The 15,251-nt window shown below is 37.5% G+C and overlaps 1 protein-coding gene across 2 annotated transcripts in view; it reads left to right on the top strand.

Annotated features, from left to right (window-relative positions):
• The window catches only part of LOC149791091 (uncharacterized), a 45,814-nt gene extending 31,131 nt beyond the window's left edge, over positions 1-14,683 (top strand). For both annotated transcript variants that reach the window (XM_089971467.1, XM_089971468.1), the window contains exons 13-14: positions 2,333-2,455; positions 14,539-14,683. In XM_089971467.1, coding sequence (XP_089827593.1) covers positions 2,333-2,455; positions 14,539-14,640 — 225 coding nt within the window. In that variant the 3' untranslated portion in view covers positions 14,641-14,683. The remainder of the gene's footprint in view (positions 1-2,332; positions 2,456-14,538) is intronic.
• Positions 14,684-15,251: the final 568 nt, after the last annotated feature.

The following is a 15,251-nucleotide window of genomic DNA, read 5'->3' as shown; positions in this document are numbered from 1 at the left end:
ACGAGTGAAATATTTCTTTGTGTCTAGTAGATAACGTAAATTTTTTTTCATCGTGTATTTTATAATACACCAGACTTGCATGAATCATGTTTTCATTTTTATGCCATATTAGTTATTAGCATAGATGAAGGAATGGTGTTACAACATCCGTAAGAAAAGTCGTCTGAAATATTCTGTGACAGCAATTGTTCGCAAATATCTCTCCTATATAAAATGTTTTATTATGCGTCATTGGCTATTTAATTTAAATGTCTAGGAAAGCATGAAACGATTTCGCTTTTCGTTTCAACACTTATTGCGCACACTCACAATGTGAATATAGCAGGGTGGTCATATCTTCACCACGCATTGGATGGACCCGACAGCCTTTTAGCCTTTTGAGTGATCATTTCTCATTATTATGAGTTCCATAGCTGGATTATGCTTATCTATATTGCAAGTTTGCATTTAAATGTAAATTTATGTCGTCGACTTTAGTTACGCTGCATACGTTTCAGCCAGTTTTCGAAAGTCACTTATGTTTAGTCTGCAATCCACATTCACCCATTCCAGATTCGTCCATTGTTCTGAAGCATTTTTATGTGTCTTATAAGATATAAAGTTGCCACATAACCAGTTTTCATTTAACCGAGAATTTCGCCAACGGATTTCAGCATCTGTTTAACGCCGAGTGAATGAGGAACGGATTATTTTAAGCTTTTGAATAGAAACATATCTACGTTCTGTCATTGTTAGTTTGGACGTTTCATGTGAAACACCTAGTTGTTTTACTTTGGTGTACGTTGTTATTTTCGTTGGATGGCACATACAAACTGGTTACATAATTGTACAGTGTTGGCATATTTTATTTAAGATCGGTTCCTCTTGATGAAGAAATATATTACAAGCGGGGCAGGAAACAAAGAAAAAGTGTGCCAAGGTTAAAAGATATATATCTTAAATAGGAAAATAAAATAGTTTAAAAGGCGATACAGCTACAGTGATGATGAAACATTTTTTGCACTGACACATTTCATTTTTTCTTATGAAATATACAACAAAATATAATGCGATTAATATGTATCATGAACTCATTATCCGCTTGCTTAAAATCACAGTAGAAAAAACATTGTAGATCCTGATCTACCGGAACTTTTTACAACGCTGATATTGATCTGTACCATTTCAATCTCCTCGCAATGGGTTGCACGTTATACACAACCACACTGATCAAGAGCAGTCCACAACGAAGTTCATGTTATAATTATGGAGTGCTATCAATGTTCACGCATATCTAGATCTGCCCGTTCTAGGATGGGTTATAAATAAACAAGTAGGTGTTCGTCCTGTCTTATTTATATCACAAAAACTTTCATATTTTATGTTTATATATGCTAAGAGACAGTGGTATATTGACTAGCATACCGGGCTCACAATCAGTGGGTTGCACGTTCGAATCATATCAAGGGTGGACGGGGTTGGCTGAGCCAGACAACTCTATCTACACAACTCCTTCGTATCATAGCCATGACGATTCTTTAAAAACCAATCATTCATTTTCGTTAAATATAATCTATATATAAAAAGATAAGAATTTTTCAGATCTACAAAATATCAAAACTGTGTTATGTAAAACATCAGGGACATCAAAAATATGAAAGATCTATAAAAAAATACTTAAATTTAGTAATAATCAAGATCTCGACAAATTAAACATGATCAAGAAATGCAACCTTGGCTTTTGTTATACGCGTATACGTCTCTGAAGAAAAGTTTCTCACATTAAACATTGAAACACTTCAAATAATTTTGAAATGGCATTATATATCCAATTATTGTTTATATATATATATATATATATATATATATATATATATATATATATATATATATATATATATATACATATATATATATATATATAATATATTAATGTTTTAATTAGGCAGCAAAGTACCAAAGTATATATAAGTTAGTGTACAAATTATTTACCTTAATCAGCCCATACAGTCACATTCAATGCAAATTCAAAGGCATTGTAATATAAGATCCGCTTTTAAAATTTGCATGTGTCTCCTTTAACAAAATGCTTTTTATAAATTTATCCGAGGAAGAAACTTAAAAGACTCTCACATTGATTCTTTAAGCAGTCCATATTTTTGCGAAATAGTATTAGATGTCCAATATTTGTGCATTTATATCACTGCTTTTAACTAAGTACGCGATATGTATATCAATCAATTCAAGTAGAGACGCTCATTTTTGGAAAGGCTTAGTGACAAAAGATCCGTCTTAAATATTTCCATTTGCCTCCTATGATAAAAAACACTTTTATAATCTTTTTTCCCCACAGGTTATGAGCAACTGTCAAAATATTCCGCTCTATACACCCATTGCAACCTTTATCAACGGGGCATATAGCAGCAATGGAGGTCTTTCTGGTATATTTCTTGGCTGTCTACCTGATGGCTTCAAGGTAAATCCCCAGTTCCATGAATTTGCAAACGCGCCTTTGTGGTTTTAAATTATCATATATTTAATCACGATCCCATCTCGTTTGCATCTCTGGTGATTTGGGCAACTTAAATAATTTATAAAATCAATCATCATGCAATATAATCAAGTATCTTGCAATAGAAACAATTATGATCCAATACAATAATCATTATGCAATACAATCAATCATTATGCAATAGAATTAAGTATGATGCTATACAATTAAGTATCAAACATTACCAAACACAGAAAAACACGCAATCTACTCAGACAACCTTTAATAATACACCACCACCGAAATCACCAAAGAATAAAATCAAATCTCATGGAAACAGACGACAAAAGGAGTCAGATGACCCCATCAAATTCTATAACATGTTTGGAGACACTGAGATCATGGATGCATGATTGATTGATTGTTTGTTTTTTAACGGCGCATCAGCACTTTTAGGCTATTTAGCGCCAAACAAAGTGTTACTTGTATAATCTTTTAAAACTTATAAAAGGTTCTATATCGACCAGCGATATAAAAGAACAAATGGTTGAAATTAAAAACGGTAAAATGGTAACGGTGCAAAATAAAGCTTCCCGATCAACGGGAGATGTAAAAAAGATGAATAGGTATTAAAATGGGACGGTATGTATATTGCATAAAACTGCACAAGGTGATAGCATAAAAGTCAGAGTTTAGAGTAAATATTTACGGCTTTCAAGAACTCGATAATACGAGTGATGTTTATATTATCAAAAAGTTCTTTCATGTCATGCACAACGTAATAACGATCGCGCGTAGGTTGTAGGTCAAAGCACTCTATCATAAAGTGCTTGACAGTGAATGGTTCATTGCAAGAAACGCACTCTGGTGGATCTTCACCTTTTAGTATGTGGGTGTGGGTGATATAAGTATGACCAATTCGGATTCTTGCAATGACTACCTCCTCCCTACGAATGGTTCTGTAGGAAGGAGTCCATTCTCCTAGAGTTGGTTTGATTGCATGAAGTTTGTTATTTACAGCATCATTCCATGATGCCTGCCACTTCTGACGTAAGAACTTTCTGATACAAGGTTTAAAATCAGTATATGGTATTTTAAAATCAGATGGTTCTTGAGTAAGGGCCATTTTAGCAGCGCGATCTGCTTTTTCGTTACCTTTAATACCAATGTGGCTAGGTAACCAACAGTATATTATATTGTGGGAGACACTCAGCTCGGTATTTTTTACGAGTATGTTTTTCAATAATGGGTTCTCCAGTTTTCTATTGTGTAGTGACTGGAGTACTGATAGCGAGTCGGAGAAGATGATACAGTTTAAAATACGGTTCTTTTCTATATGTTGCAGAGCAAGGTCTATTGCTCTGATTTCGGCTGTAAAAATTGATGCTCCATTTGGTAAGCGAACTTGCGTTGTGTGATTTCCACAAACAAAGGCTGCAGCAGCCTTTTCCTCATCCTTTGATCCATCAGTGTAAATTCTGGTGTAGTTTTTCAATTCGGTGAGGAGTTCATGGTAAGAGTTGTGGAAGATAGAAGGGTTTGTTTCGGATTTTTTTCCATCGTGTAGCGTAAAACGTACTTTTGGTTGTTTAATTAGCCAGGGTGGTGTTTCGGAGATGGATGTTTTCTGAATTTTTGAAAGATCTATATTTGTAGTGTCAAGGCTGGATGATATTCTAATGCCAAAGGAAGGTATGGCGTTTGGTTTATTTTCGTATAAAGTTTTGTATTTGGGTTGAAAAACAGCCGAAAAAGCAGGATTCAGAGGGTTTGATTTTAATTTGAGAGCATACTGTGCGGAAAGCATTTCTCTACGATGCGATAACGGTGGTTCATTCGCCTCAGCTAGAAGGCTTTCACACGGGGATGTTTTAAATGCTCCCAGAGCCAGTCTTATTCCCTGATGATGAATTGGATCAAGCATTTTAAGATACGATTTTCTGGCAGAACCATACACAACGCAACCATAGTCTAGTTTGGAGCGAATAAACGTTCTATATAAATTCAGGATGACTTTTCTATCAGCACCCCAGTCAGTGTGCGCTACTACTTTAAGTAGGTCAAGTGCTTTTAAGCATTTGGCTTTCAAGTTTTTTAGGTGTGGAATAAAAGTCAGTTTTCTGTCAAAGATAACACCCAAAAATTTTGTTTCCTCAACAACAACAACGTCCAGCGTGAGTTTAGGTTCATCGTGGTGTCGTCGTAATTGACAGAAATGCATACACACCGTTTTTGATTTCGAGAATTTGAAACCGTTCGTACTAGCCCAATTTTGAATCTTGTTGATATTTTGCTGTAGTTGTCTTTCAATTGTATGCATGTGCTTTGACCGATAACATATGAGAAAATCATCAACATATAGTGAGCAATCCACACCAGGAGTCAAACACTTGGTGATGTTATTCATTTTGATATTGAAAAGTGTCACAGATAAAATACTGCCCTGGGGCACACCCATCTCTTGCTCGTGCAAATCTGAGAGAGTACAGCCCACTCGTACCTTGAATTCTCTGTCGGAGAGGAAGTTGGATATGAAAGAGGGCAGACGGCCTTTTAGACCTAGATCGTGCAGGTCTTTTAGTATCCCGTACTTCCATGTTGTGTCATAGGCCTTTTCTAAATCAAAGAAAACCGCTACTAAATGTTCTTTCTTGATAAATGCATCGCGAATGAATGTTTCTAGTCTAACCAGATGATCGTTGGTGCTCCGTCCATAACGAAAGCCACTTTGGAAAGGAGATATTAAATTGTTGGTTTCCAGGTACCATACAAGCCGAGAATTGATCATTCGTTCCATTGTTTTGCACATGCAGCTTGTGAGTGCAATAGGTCGATAGTTGGTAGGATCTTCACTATCTTTATCGGGTTTGGGAACTGGTATTACTGTTGCTTCTTTCCATATTTTAGGTAGGTTACCAGTAATCCATACATCATTGAAGAGTTTTAAAAGAGATGTTAAAGATGATTCTGGAAGATGTTTTAAAAACTGATAATGTATTTTGTCAGGCCCAGCGGAAGTATCATGGGCCTTGTCTAAAGCCTCCATAAGTTCTGATAGTGAAAACAGTTGGTTGTAGCTTTCCGAGTTGTTGGATGTGAATTTTAAACGTGACTTTTCTTTTTGAGTTTTCAATTTTTGGAAGGCTTCGGAATAATTAGATGATGACGAATTTTTAGAGAATGTATCAGCAAGAACATTTGCTATGTCACGTTTTGAGCTAAGATTGTTATTGTTCACTTTTAGATGTCGGAAAGAATTGTGTTTTCTCTTTCCGTTTATTTTGCGGATCGTGTCCCAAACTTTCTTAATTGAGGAACGAGAGTTTAAAGAGGAAACATATTTCATCCATGATGCTCGTTTACTTTCTTTGATTGTGCGGCGAGCTTTGGCCCGGAGAATACGATATTTACTTAAATTCTCGGGCGTCGGATGATTGTTAAATTTTTTCAAGGCTTCTCGGCGTTGCCGTATGGCTTCCTTACATTCCTTAGTGAGCCAAGGTTTTGGGGTTCTTTTACAGTTTGTTGAGGACTTGGGGATAGATTCTTCTGCAATGTCGGTTAAAATAGATGTAAAATGCTGAATGGGGTCGTTAACATTGAAAACTGTATCCTCATTCAGCCTGGTTTTACAGAGTGTTTCGAATTTGGCCCAGTCGGCCTTCTTTAAATTCCATTGTGGAATTACTTCATCAATTGTAGAGTTATGATTTACAAGGGAGATTGGGAAGTGATCGCTGCTGTGAAGGTCATCAGCGACCTTCCATTCATAGTCCAAAAGCAGCGAAGGAGAACAAATTGTCAAATCGATGCATGTGTATGTACCCGTGCCTGGGTGTAAATATGTAGGTGTTTTGGTATTATATAGACACAGATCATGTCTAGAAATAAAGTCTTCAACTTTGTGACCTCTGTCACTTACATGATTCGATCCCCATAAAATGTTATGGGCATTAAAATCCCCGAGTAAAACAAAGGGTGCGGGAAGCTGTTGAACAAGATTATCGAGTTCGTTTGGTACTAGGTTAGTGTTTGGTGGTAAATAAATAGAGCAAAATGTAATCACTCTATGTAGAGTGACGCTTACAGCAATGGCTTGTAAATTGTTGTTTAAAGGAATGAAACTATGAGGAGCTCTGTTGTTCACAATAACAGAAACTCCTCCTGATGCCCTGTCAACATTTGGAGAGCAGGTGTTAAACAGGGAGTAGTTTTTAAATGTGATATTGTCTGTATCTTTCAAGAATGTTTCTTGAAGGCATAGTACCGCAGGATCATGTTCGTTTAAAAGCAGGAGAATATCATTGTAATTTGCTTTAAGTCCTCGACAATTCCATTGTATGATAGTGTTTTTCATTATAAATTTAAATTAAAGATTGTGGAGCTAGGTTAGACCTTTCGCAGACGGAATTTGTTTTGTTATTTCTCTGGAGGAAGTACGGGGGTGAATTTTTTGTTTGTAGGTCTGGAGTTCCCTTGTGCGCATGGAGCAGATTCTTTTGCATCCATGCTCTCGATGCCTCCAAACCTGTTATAAAGTTTGATGGGGTCGTCTGACCCCTTTTGTTGCCTGTTTCCGTGAGATTTTTTATTCTTTGATGATTTAGGTTGTTGTGTATTATTAAATGTAGTCTGAGTAGATGCCGTGTTTTTCTGTGCTTGGTAATGGGGGGTGTTTGAATTTGGTGTTGAATCGGGTGCTTCTGTTTGTGTTTGAGCGTCCTTCGTTGTTTTAGGATTGCTCTTCACTACAGTGGAGAAGGATGGGCCAGGATGGGCTGTTTTTGCCTGTACAATTTTTCTGGCTTCTGGATAGGGAATATTATTTGTGTATTTTACCCTCTGAATTTCCTTCTCCTGTTTCCAGGTATCGCAATCCTTGGAATTTGCGTGGTGCTCTTTTCCGCAGTTGACACAATGCGGAGTTGCTCTACAATCAGATTCCTGATGAGCATTGTCTCCGCATCGGCCACATATTTGGCTCTTGGAGCAGCGGTCTTCGTGATGGCCGTATTTTTGACACTTATAACAGCGAAGGGGGTTGGGAATGTAAATCTCTACCTTTACTTGCAAAAAGCCAACTTTCACCACTTTGGGTACAGTTGGCCTGTTGAAGGTGAGTACAATGGTGTTGGTGTCCTGCAGATTCTTATTACGTTTAATACGTATTCGTCGGACTGCAGTGACACCTTCATCTTTCATTCCTTCGATGATGTCAGCGTCGGTGACTCCAGCCAAGTCACGGCAGCGAATCACGCCTTTGGACGTATTCAGTGTGATGTGAGCGAATGAGGTTACTGGGATATCAAAGAACGTTTTCATTTTCCTGATATTGTCTGATTGACCTCGTCGCTCACACTCAATAAGAAGACAACCCGATTTCAACTTTTTAACACTTTTAGGTGTGCCAATCGATCCTGTGATAGTCTTTTCGATGACAAATGGAGACAGTGCGGCAAGCGGTTTCGTGGCATCTTTTGACTGTATGACCATGAAGCGTGGAAAGTACTCCACACTAAATGGTTCATCGTCAGACTCTGATAAGGGTTTCGATCTTTTATTTTGACTTTTTTTGGAATTATCCATGATGGCTAGATTAAAAATTCAGCACCCGTGCTCCCCACCCACCAAGGAGCCCAACAAGGGGACACTTTTCAAGTGTCAGGGATACACAGATGCCATACTCATTTGATAAAATTACCTTTGAATGACCCTGAAGTCGCCGATTTCTAAGGTCGGTAAAATTACCCCCCGATTGACCCGTTAAGCCACCGCCTTCTAGGAAGCCTTCTAAGACTTGGAAAAGGGAAATATAAAGGAAAAGAATATAGGGGCAACGGTGGTATCAAGAGAGATACAAGGAGAGAGAGAAAGAAGGTGAGAAAGTTAATAAAGACCTCCTAGGGCTCGGCGTGACCAGCCGATTTGTCGGAACCGGGCCCATCCCGACCACCCGTCTAAGAGAAGTAGAGGCCAAAGTAGTGTATTGCAGGGAAAGCCACTGCTCAACTACCAGGATCCTTTCCTCCCCCGACACGGGACGCAACCCACGGCAAACAGGTTGCCTCTACTTAGTCGCCTTTTACGACACGTAGCGAGGCACGTCGGGCCAATTCTACAACCCCGGACCCGCAGGGGGTGAGATCATGGATGCAGAAGAAACTGACCCATGAGTTCAAGTTAGCTCCAAACCTACATAAACAAATTCACCCCCGTACTTCCTCCAGAGAAATAACCACATAAATTGCCTCCGTAAAAGGTCTAACCTAGCTACACAATCTTTAATTTAAATTTATAATGAAGAAAACCAACATACAATGGAACTGTCGGGAACATAAAGCAAATTACAATATTTTCATCTTTGTAAACGAGCCTGATCCTGCAGTACTTTGCCTTTAGGAAACATTCTTGAAAGATACGGATAGCATTACACTTAAAACTATTCCCTGTTTAACACCTACTCCCAAAATGTTAACAGGGCCTCAGGGGGAGTTTCTGTTGTTGTAAACAATAAACACAAATTTGCAAGCCATTGCTGTAAGCGTCACTCTACAGCAAGTGATTACCTTTTGTTCTCTTTACTTACCACCAAACACCAACGTAGTACCAAATAATTATGAAAAACTTCTTCAACAACTTACCGCACTATTTGTTTTACTCGGGGATTTTAATGCCCATAACATTTTATGGGGATCATACAACAGAAGTGACCGAGGCTAAAAAGAAGAGGGCTTCATTTCTAGACACGATTTCTGTCTAGATAACACCAAATCACCGACATATGTACACTCATGAACGGGTACATACACGTGTATCGATTTGACAATTTCTTCTCCATCCCTGCTTTTGGACTATGAATGGAAGGTCGCTGATGACCTTCACAGCAGTGATAACTTTCCAAACTCAATTAAGAACACCGACGCTACAATCGACGAAGCGATTCTACAATGGAATATAAAGAAGGCCGACGGGGCCAAATTTGAAACACTTTGCACAGCTAGGCTTAACAGGGATACAGTTTTAAACGACAATGTCCCTTTTCAATATTTTATTTCTGTTTTAACCGACATTGCAGAAGAATCCATCCTCATGTCATCAACAAACTGTAAAAGAACCCAAAAAACGAGGTTCACAAAGGAATGTAAAGAGAACATTAGACAACGCCGAGAAGCACTGAAAAAATGTAATAATCGTCCAACGCCCGAAAATGTAACTATGTACCGTATTGTTCGGGTGACAGCCCGCCGCACGATTAAAGAAAGTAAAAGAGCATCTTGGAAAAAATGTTTCAACCTTAAATTCACGTTATTCTATAAAGATAGTTTTGGGCCACGATCCGCAAAATAAATGGAAAGCGAAAACACAATTCCTTTCGACATCTCAAACTAAACAACAAGAATTTCAATTCCAAACTTCACATAGTTGATAAACTTGTTGATAGCTTTGCTAAAACTTCCTCATCATCTAATTATTCAGAAGCCTTCAGAAGATTAAAAACTCAGAAAGAAAAGACACGGTTGATATTCACATCAATAGATATAATCAACTGTTTACACTGTTTCAGCTGATGGAATCTCTTAATAAGACCCACAGTACATCCACTGGGCCTAAGGAAATACATTACCAGTTTTTGAAACACCTTTCAGAACCATCATTAATAGTTGTTCTGGAGATAATCAAAGATTTATCGATTATTGGTAATGTAACAACATTTGGAAAGAATCAACAGTAATACCAGTTTCCAAACGAGGTAAAGATAGCACAGATCCTAACAGCTATCGACGTATTGCACTCACAAGCTGTTTGTGCAAAACAATGGAACGAATGATCAATTGTCGGCTTGTATGGTAATTGGAAACTAACAATTTAATATCTCCTTTCCAAAGTGGCTTTCGATATGGCCGAAGCGCCAGTGCTCATCTGGTTAGACTGGAAATATTTATTCGAGATGCATTTATCAAGAAGGAACATTTAGTAGCGGTTTCCTTTGATTTAGAACAGGCCTATGACAGGCCATGGAAGTAAGGGATATTAAATGACCTGTACGATCTAGGTCTAAAAGGCCGTTTGCCCTCTTTCATATCAAGCTTTCTCTCTGACGGAGACTTCAAGGTACGAGTGGGATCTACCCTCCCAGATCGGCACGAGCAAGAGAGTGGTGTGCCACAGGGGAGTATTTTATCAGTGGCTCTTTACAACATCATAATTAATATCATCATCAAGTGTTTGGTTCCTGGTTTGGATTGCTCGCTATACGTTGATGATTTTCTAACATGTTATCGATCAAAGCACATGCATGCAATTGAAAGACAACTATATTAAAATGTAAACAAGATTCAAAATTGGGCCAGTGCTAACGGTTTCAAAGTTTCGAAATCAAAAACGGTATATATGCATTTTCTGTCAGTTACAAAGACATCACGATGAACTAAACTCACGCTGGACGGAACGCTTATACCAATTGTTGAGGAAAGAAAGATTTTAGGTATTATCTTCGACAGAAAACTGACTTTTATTCCACACCTAAAGAACTTGAAAGCTACATGCTTAAAATCTCTAGATCTATCTAAAGTAGTAGCGCACACTGACTAGGATGCTGATAGAAAAGTCATACTATGTTTATATAGAACGTTTATTCGCTCCAAACTGGACTATGGTTGCGTTATGTATGGCTCAGCCAGAAAGTCATATTAGAAAATGCTTGATCCAATTTATCATCAGGGAAGAAGACTGGCTCAGGGAGCATTTAAGACATCCCCGTGTGAAAGCCGTCTAGCTGAAGCGAACGAACCAGTTTTATCACATCGTAGAGAAATGCTTTCTGTACAGTATGCTCTCAAATTAAAGTCAAACCGTCTGAACCCTGCTTTTTTTCGACTGTTTTTCAACCCAAATACAAAACCTTGTACGAAAATAAAACAAACGCCATACCTTCCTTTGGCATTAGAATATCATCCAGCCTTGACAGTACAAAAATTGATTTTTCTAAAATTCAGCAAAGGTCCATCTCCGAAACAGCACCCTGGCTACTTAAACATTAAAAAGTACTTTTTACGCTACACGAAAGAAAAAAATCTGAGACAAATCCTTCCGTCTCCCACAACTATTATTATGAACTCCTCACCAAATTTAAAAACTACACCAGAATTTATACCGATGGATCAAAGGATGAGGAAAAGGCTGCTGAAGCCTTCGTTAGTGGAAATCACACAAAGCAAGTTCGCTTACCTAATGGCACATCTATTTTTTCACCTTTGGCATTAGATTATCATCCAGCTTCACAGTGCAATATATCGAAAACAAACGTATTTTAAACAACAGCATCTTCTCCGACTCACTATCAGTACTTCATTCATTACGGAATATAAAGCTGGAGAATGCATTATTGAAAAACACACTCGTCAAAAATACCGAGCTGAGTGTCTCCCACAGTATAATATAGTGATGGTTACCCAGCCATTTTGGTATTTAAGGTAACGAAAAAGCGGATCGCGCTGCGAAAATGGCCCTTACTCAAGAACCATCTTATTTCAAAATACCGTATATGGATTTTAAACCTAGTATCAGAAAGTGCTTACGTCAGAAGTGGCATGCATCATGGAATGATGCAGTGAATAATAAAGTTCATACAATCAAGCCAACTCTAGGAGAATGGACTCCTTCCTACAGAATCATCCGTAGAGAGGATGTAGTCATTGCAAGAATTGGAATTGGACATCCTTATATAACCCACTCCCACATACTAACAGGTGAAGACCCATCAGAGTACGTTACTTGCAATGAACCATTCACTGTCAAGCCCATAATGACAGAGTGTTTCGACCTGCAACCTACGCACGATCAGTACTACAATGTGCATGATAAAGGAACCTTTTGATACAATAAACGTAAGTTGTATTCTAGAATTCTTAAAACAAGTAAATATTTATTATAAACTTTAGCTTTTATGCCATCACCATGAGAAGTTTTAAACCGTCCTTTATATTCAACACCTTTTCATCTGACATCATTAAGATACACCGTTTACAATCCCCGTTGATCGTGAAGCTTTATTTATTACCTTTTCCATCTTGTCGTTTTACATTAAACTCTTTGGTTCTATATCGCTGGTCGATACGAAGCCTTGTATTACTTTTAAATAACCTGACATATGACCTTTTGTTTGGCGCTAAATAGCCTTATCGTGCTGATGCGCCGTAAAAATATAATTAATCAATCAATCAATCAATCAATCTGAACCCTGCTTTTTCAGCTGTTTTTCAACTCAAATACAAAACCTTATACGAAAAAAAAAACAAAACAAAACCTTCCTTTGGCCTTAGATTATCATCCAGCTATCACAGTACACAAAATTGATCTTTCTAAAATTCAGAAAATGTCCATACCCGAAACACTACCATGGCTACTTAAACAAGCAAAAGTACTTTTCATGCTACACGATGGAAAAACAAATCCGAGACAAACCCTTCCATCTTCCACAACTCTTATCATGAACTCCTCACCGAATTTAAAAACTACACATGAATTTATACTGAAGTTTCAAAGGATGAGGAGAAGGCTGCTGTAGCCTTCGTTAGTGGAAATCGCACAAGTTCTCTTACCAAATGGCGCATCAATTTTTGCAGCCAAAATCAGAGCAATAGACCTTGCTCTGCAACATATCGAAAACAAACATATTCTAAACGGCATCATCTTCTCCGGCTCCCTATCAGTACTTCAGTCACTATACAACAGAAAACTGGAGAACCCATTGTTGACCAATGTTCCTGTCAAAAATACGAGTACCTCCCACAATATCGTATACTGCTGGTTACCTAGCCATGTTGGCATTAAAGGTAACGAAAAAGCAGATTGCGCTGCTAAGCTGGTCCTATCTCAAGAACCAATGATTTTAAGGTACCGTATCATGATTTTAAACATAGTATCAAAGAGGTTTTGCGTCAGAAGTGGCAGGTATCATGGGATGATGCAGTGAATAACATTCTTCATGCCATCAAGCCAACCCTAGGAGAATAGACTCCTTCCTATATAGCTATGCGAAGGGAGGAGGTAGTCATTGCAAGAATTCGAATTGGTCATATTTAAATAACCCACTCCCACATACTAAAAGGTGAAGACCCACCATAGTGCGTTTCTTGCAATGAACCATTCACTGTCAAGCACTTTATGATAGAATGTTTCGTCCTGCAACCTACGCGCGATCAGTATTACAATGTGCATGACATGAAGGAACCTTTTGATACAATACACATCACTTTATTATAGAATTTTTGAAAGCAGTGAACATTTACTCTAAACTCAGTCTTTTATGCCATCACATAGAGCAGTTTTTTGTAATATATATACCGTCCCTTTTCTTCAATTCCTGTTCATCTGTCTTTATTAACATACACCATTTACATCCCCCATTGATCGGGAAGATTTACTGTTCACCGTTGCTATCGTATCGTTTCAATTTCAACTATCTAGTTTTCATATCGCTGGTCGATATGAGACTTTTTATAATTTTTAAACGATTATACATATAACATTTTGTATGACGTTAATATCCAAACAGTGCTGGTGCGCCATTAAAATACAATCAATCAATCAAGCAATACAATCAAGCATAATGCAATAGAATCAGGTATGATGCAATACAATCAAGTATTATGCAATGCAGTCAAGAACGATGCAATACAATCAAGTTTGATCCAATACAATTAAGAATGATGCAATATAATCAATTATGATGCAAGAAATAAATCATGATGCAGTACAATCAATTATGATGCAGTACAATCAATTATGATGCAATAGAATCAAGTAAGATGGAAAACAATCAAGAAAGATGCAATACAATACAGTGTGATGCACTACAATCAAGAAAATGGTCAACAACGGAAGCTTACACAAAAACTCAACGTGTGATGCACGATACTAACAAAAATTTTAAAGGTTTGACTTTATCTAAAGCGAGAAAGATGTTATATCTGACTTATGTTACAAAACGTTATCCAACAATGCGTCTATTATGGACACGTTGAGTTTGAGTGCGTAATTGGCATTATTTTTTCGTTTCTCTACAGATGGCGGTGCAAGAATGCGGCTCGAATTCATCGATTCTAAACCTTGGCCATGGAGGAATTTTGATCCACGATCCAAAGTTGTATTTTGTTGTAACACATTGAAGCCAACAAGACAAATATATTTCCTGAAACTCCTAAAATAGAAGTTTGTTTTTAAAAAAAAATGCTTATCTCTTATATGTCCTATAACATAGCATAACTCGATAGATAGATATTCAACCATGCATGCAAAATTATATCATGTACATACATACATACATACATACATACATACATACATACATACATAAATACATACATACATAACTGTTATTAAAGTGGAGATATAGGTATGAACGACATTCTTTTCTCATGTAGAATATATACCTGACTTCATCTATGTTATTCAAATATGTTAATCTTCTTCTTATACTCTCTCTCTCTCTCCAGGTATTCACCTTCCAACACTCAGTTTTCGATATGAACGATGTATATTGTCGGGGACCTAACATACGTGAACTGTTTCAATTCTAGATTCGTTGTCCCCCAAGTAGTATTGCATTTCTGTTACGCTCTGTGACAAGAGTTCAACATTTGTGAGGAAGTAGGTCTTGATTCAGTGTTGTACCTAAATCGTTTAAGTGGAGAGTTTGTAATTTTATCACAGTCATGATGATGTTTGAAAAAGATGGAGAAATAAAGAATAGTCGAATGTTATTTTGAAACCGAAATTA

This window comes from Sinohyriopsis cumingii, chromosome 10, assembly GCF_028554795.1.
Source record: "Sinohyriopsis cumingii isolate HCF-2022 chromosome 10, ASM2855479v2, whole genome shotgun sequence".
Taxonomy (NCBI): domain Eukaryota; kingdom Metazoa; phylum Mollusca; class Bivalvia; order Unionida; family Unionidae; genus Sinohyriopsis; species Sinohyriopsis cumingii.
This window is presented reverse-complemented; position numbering and strand designations above follow the sequence as displayed.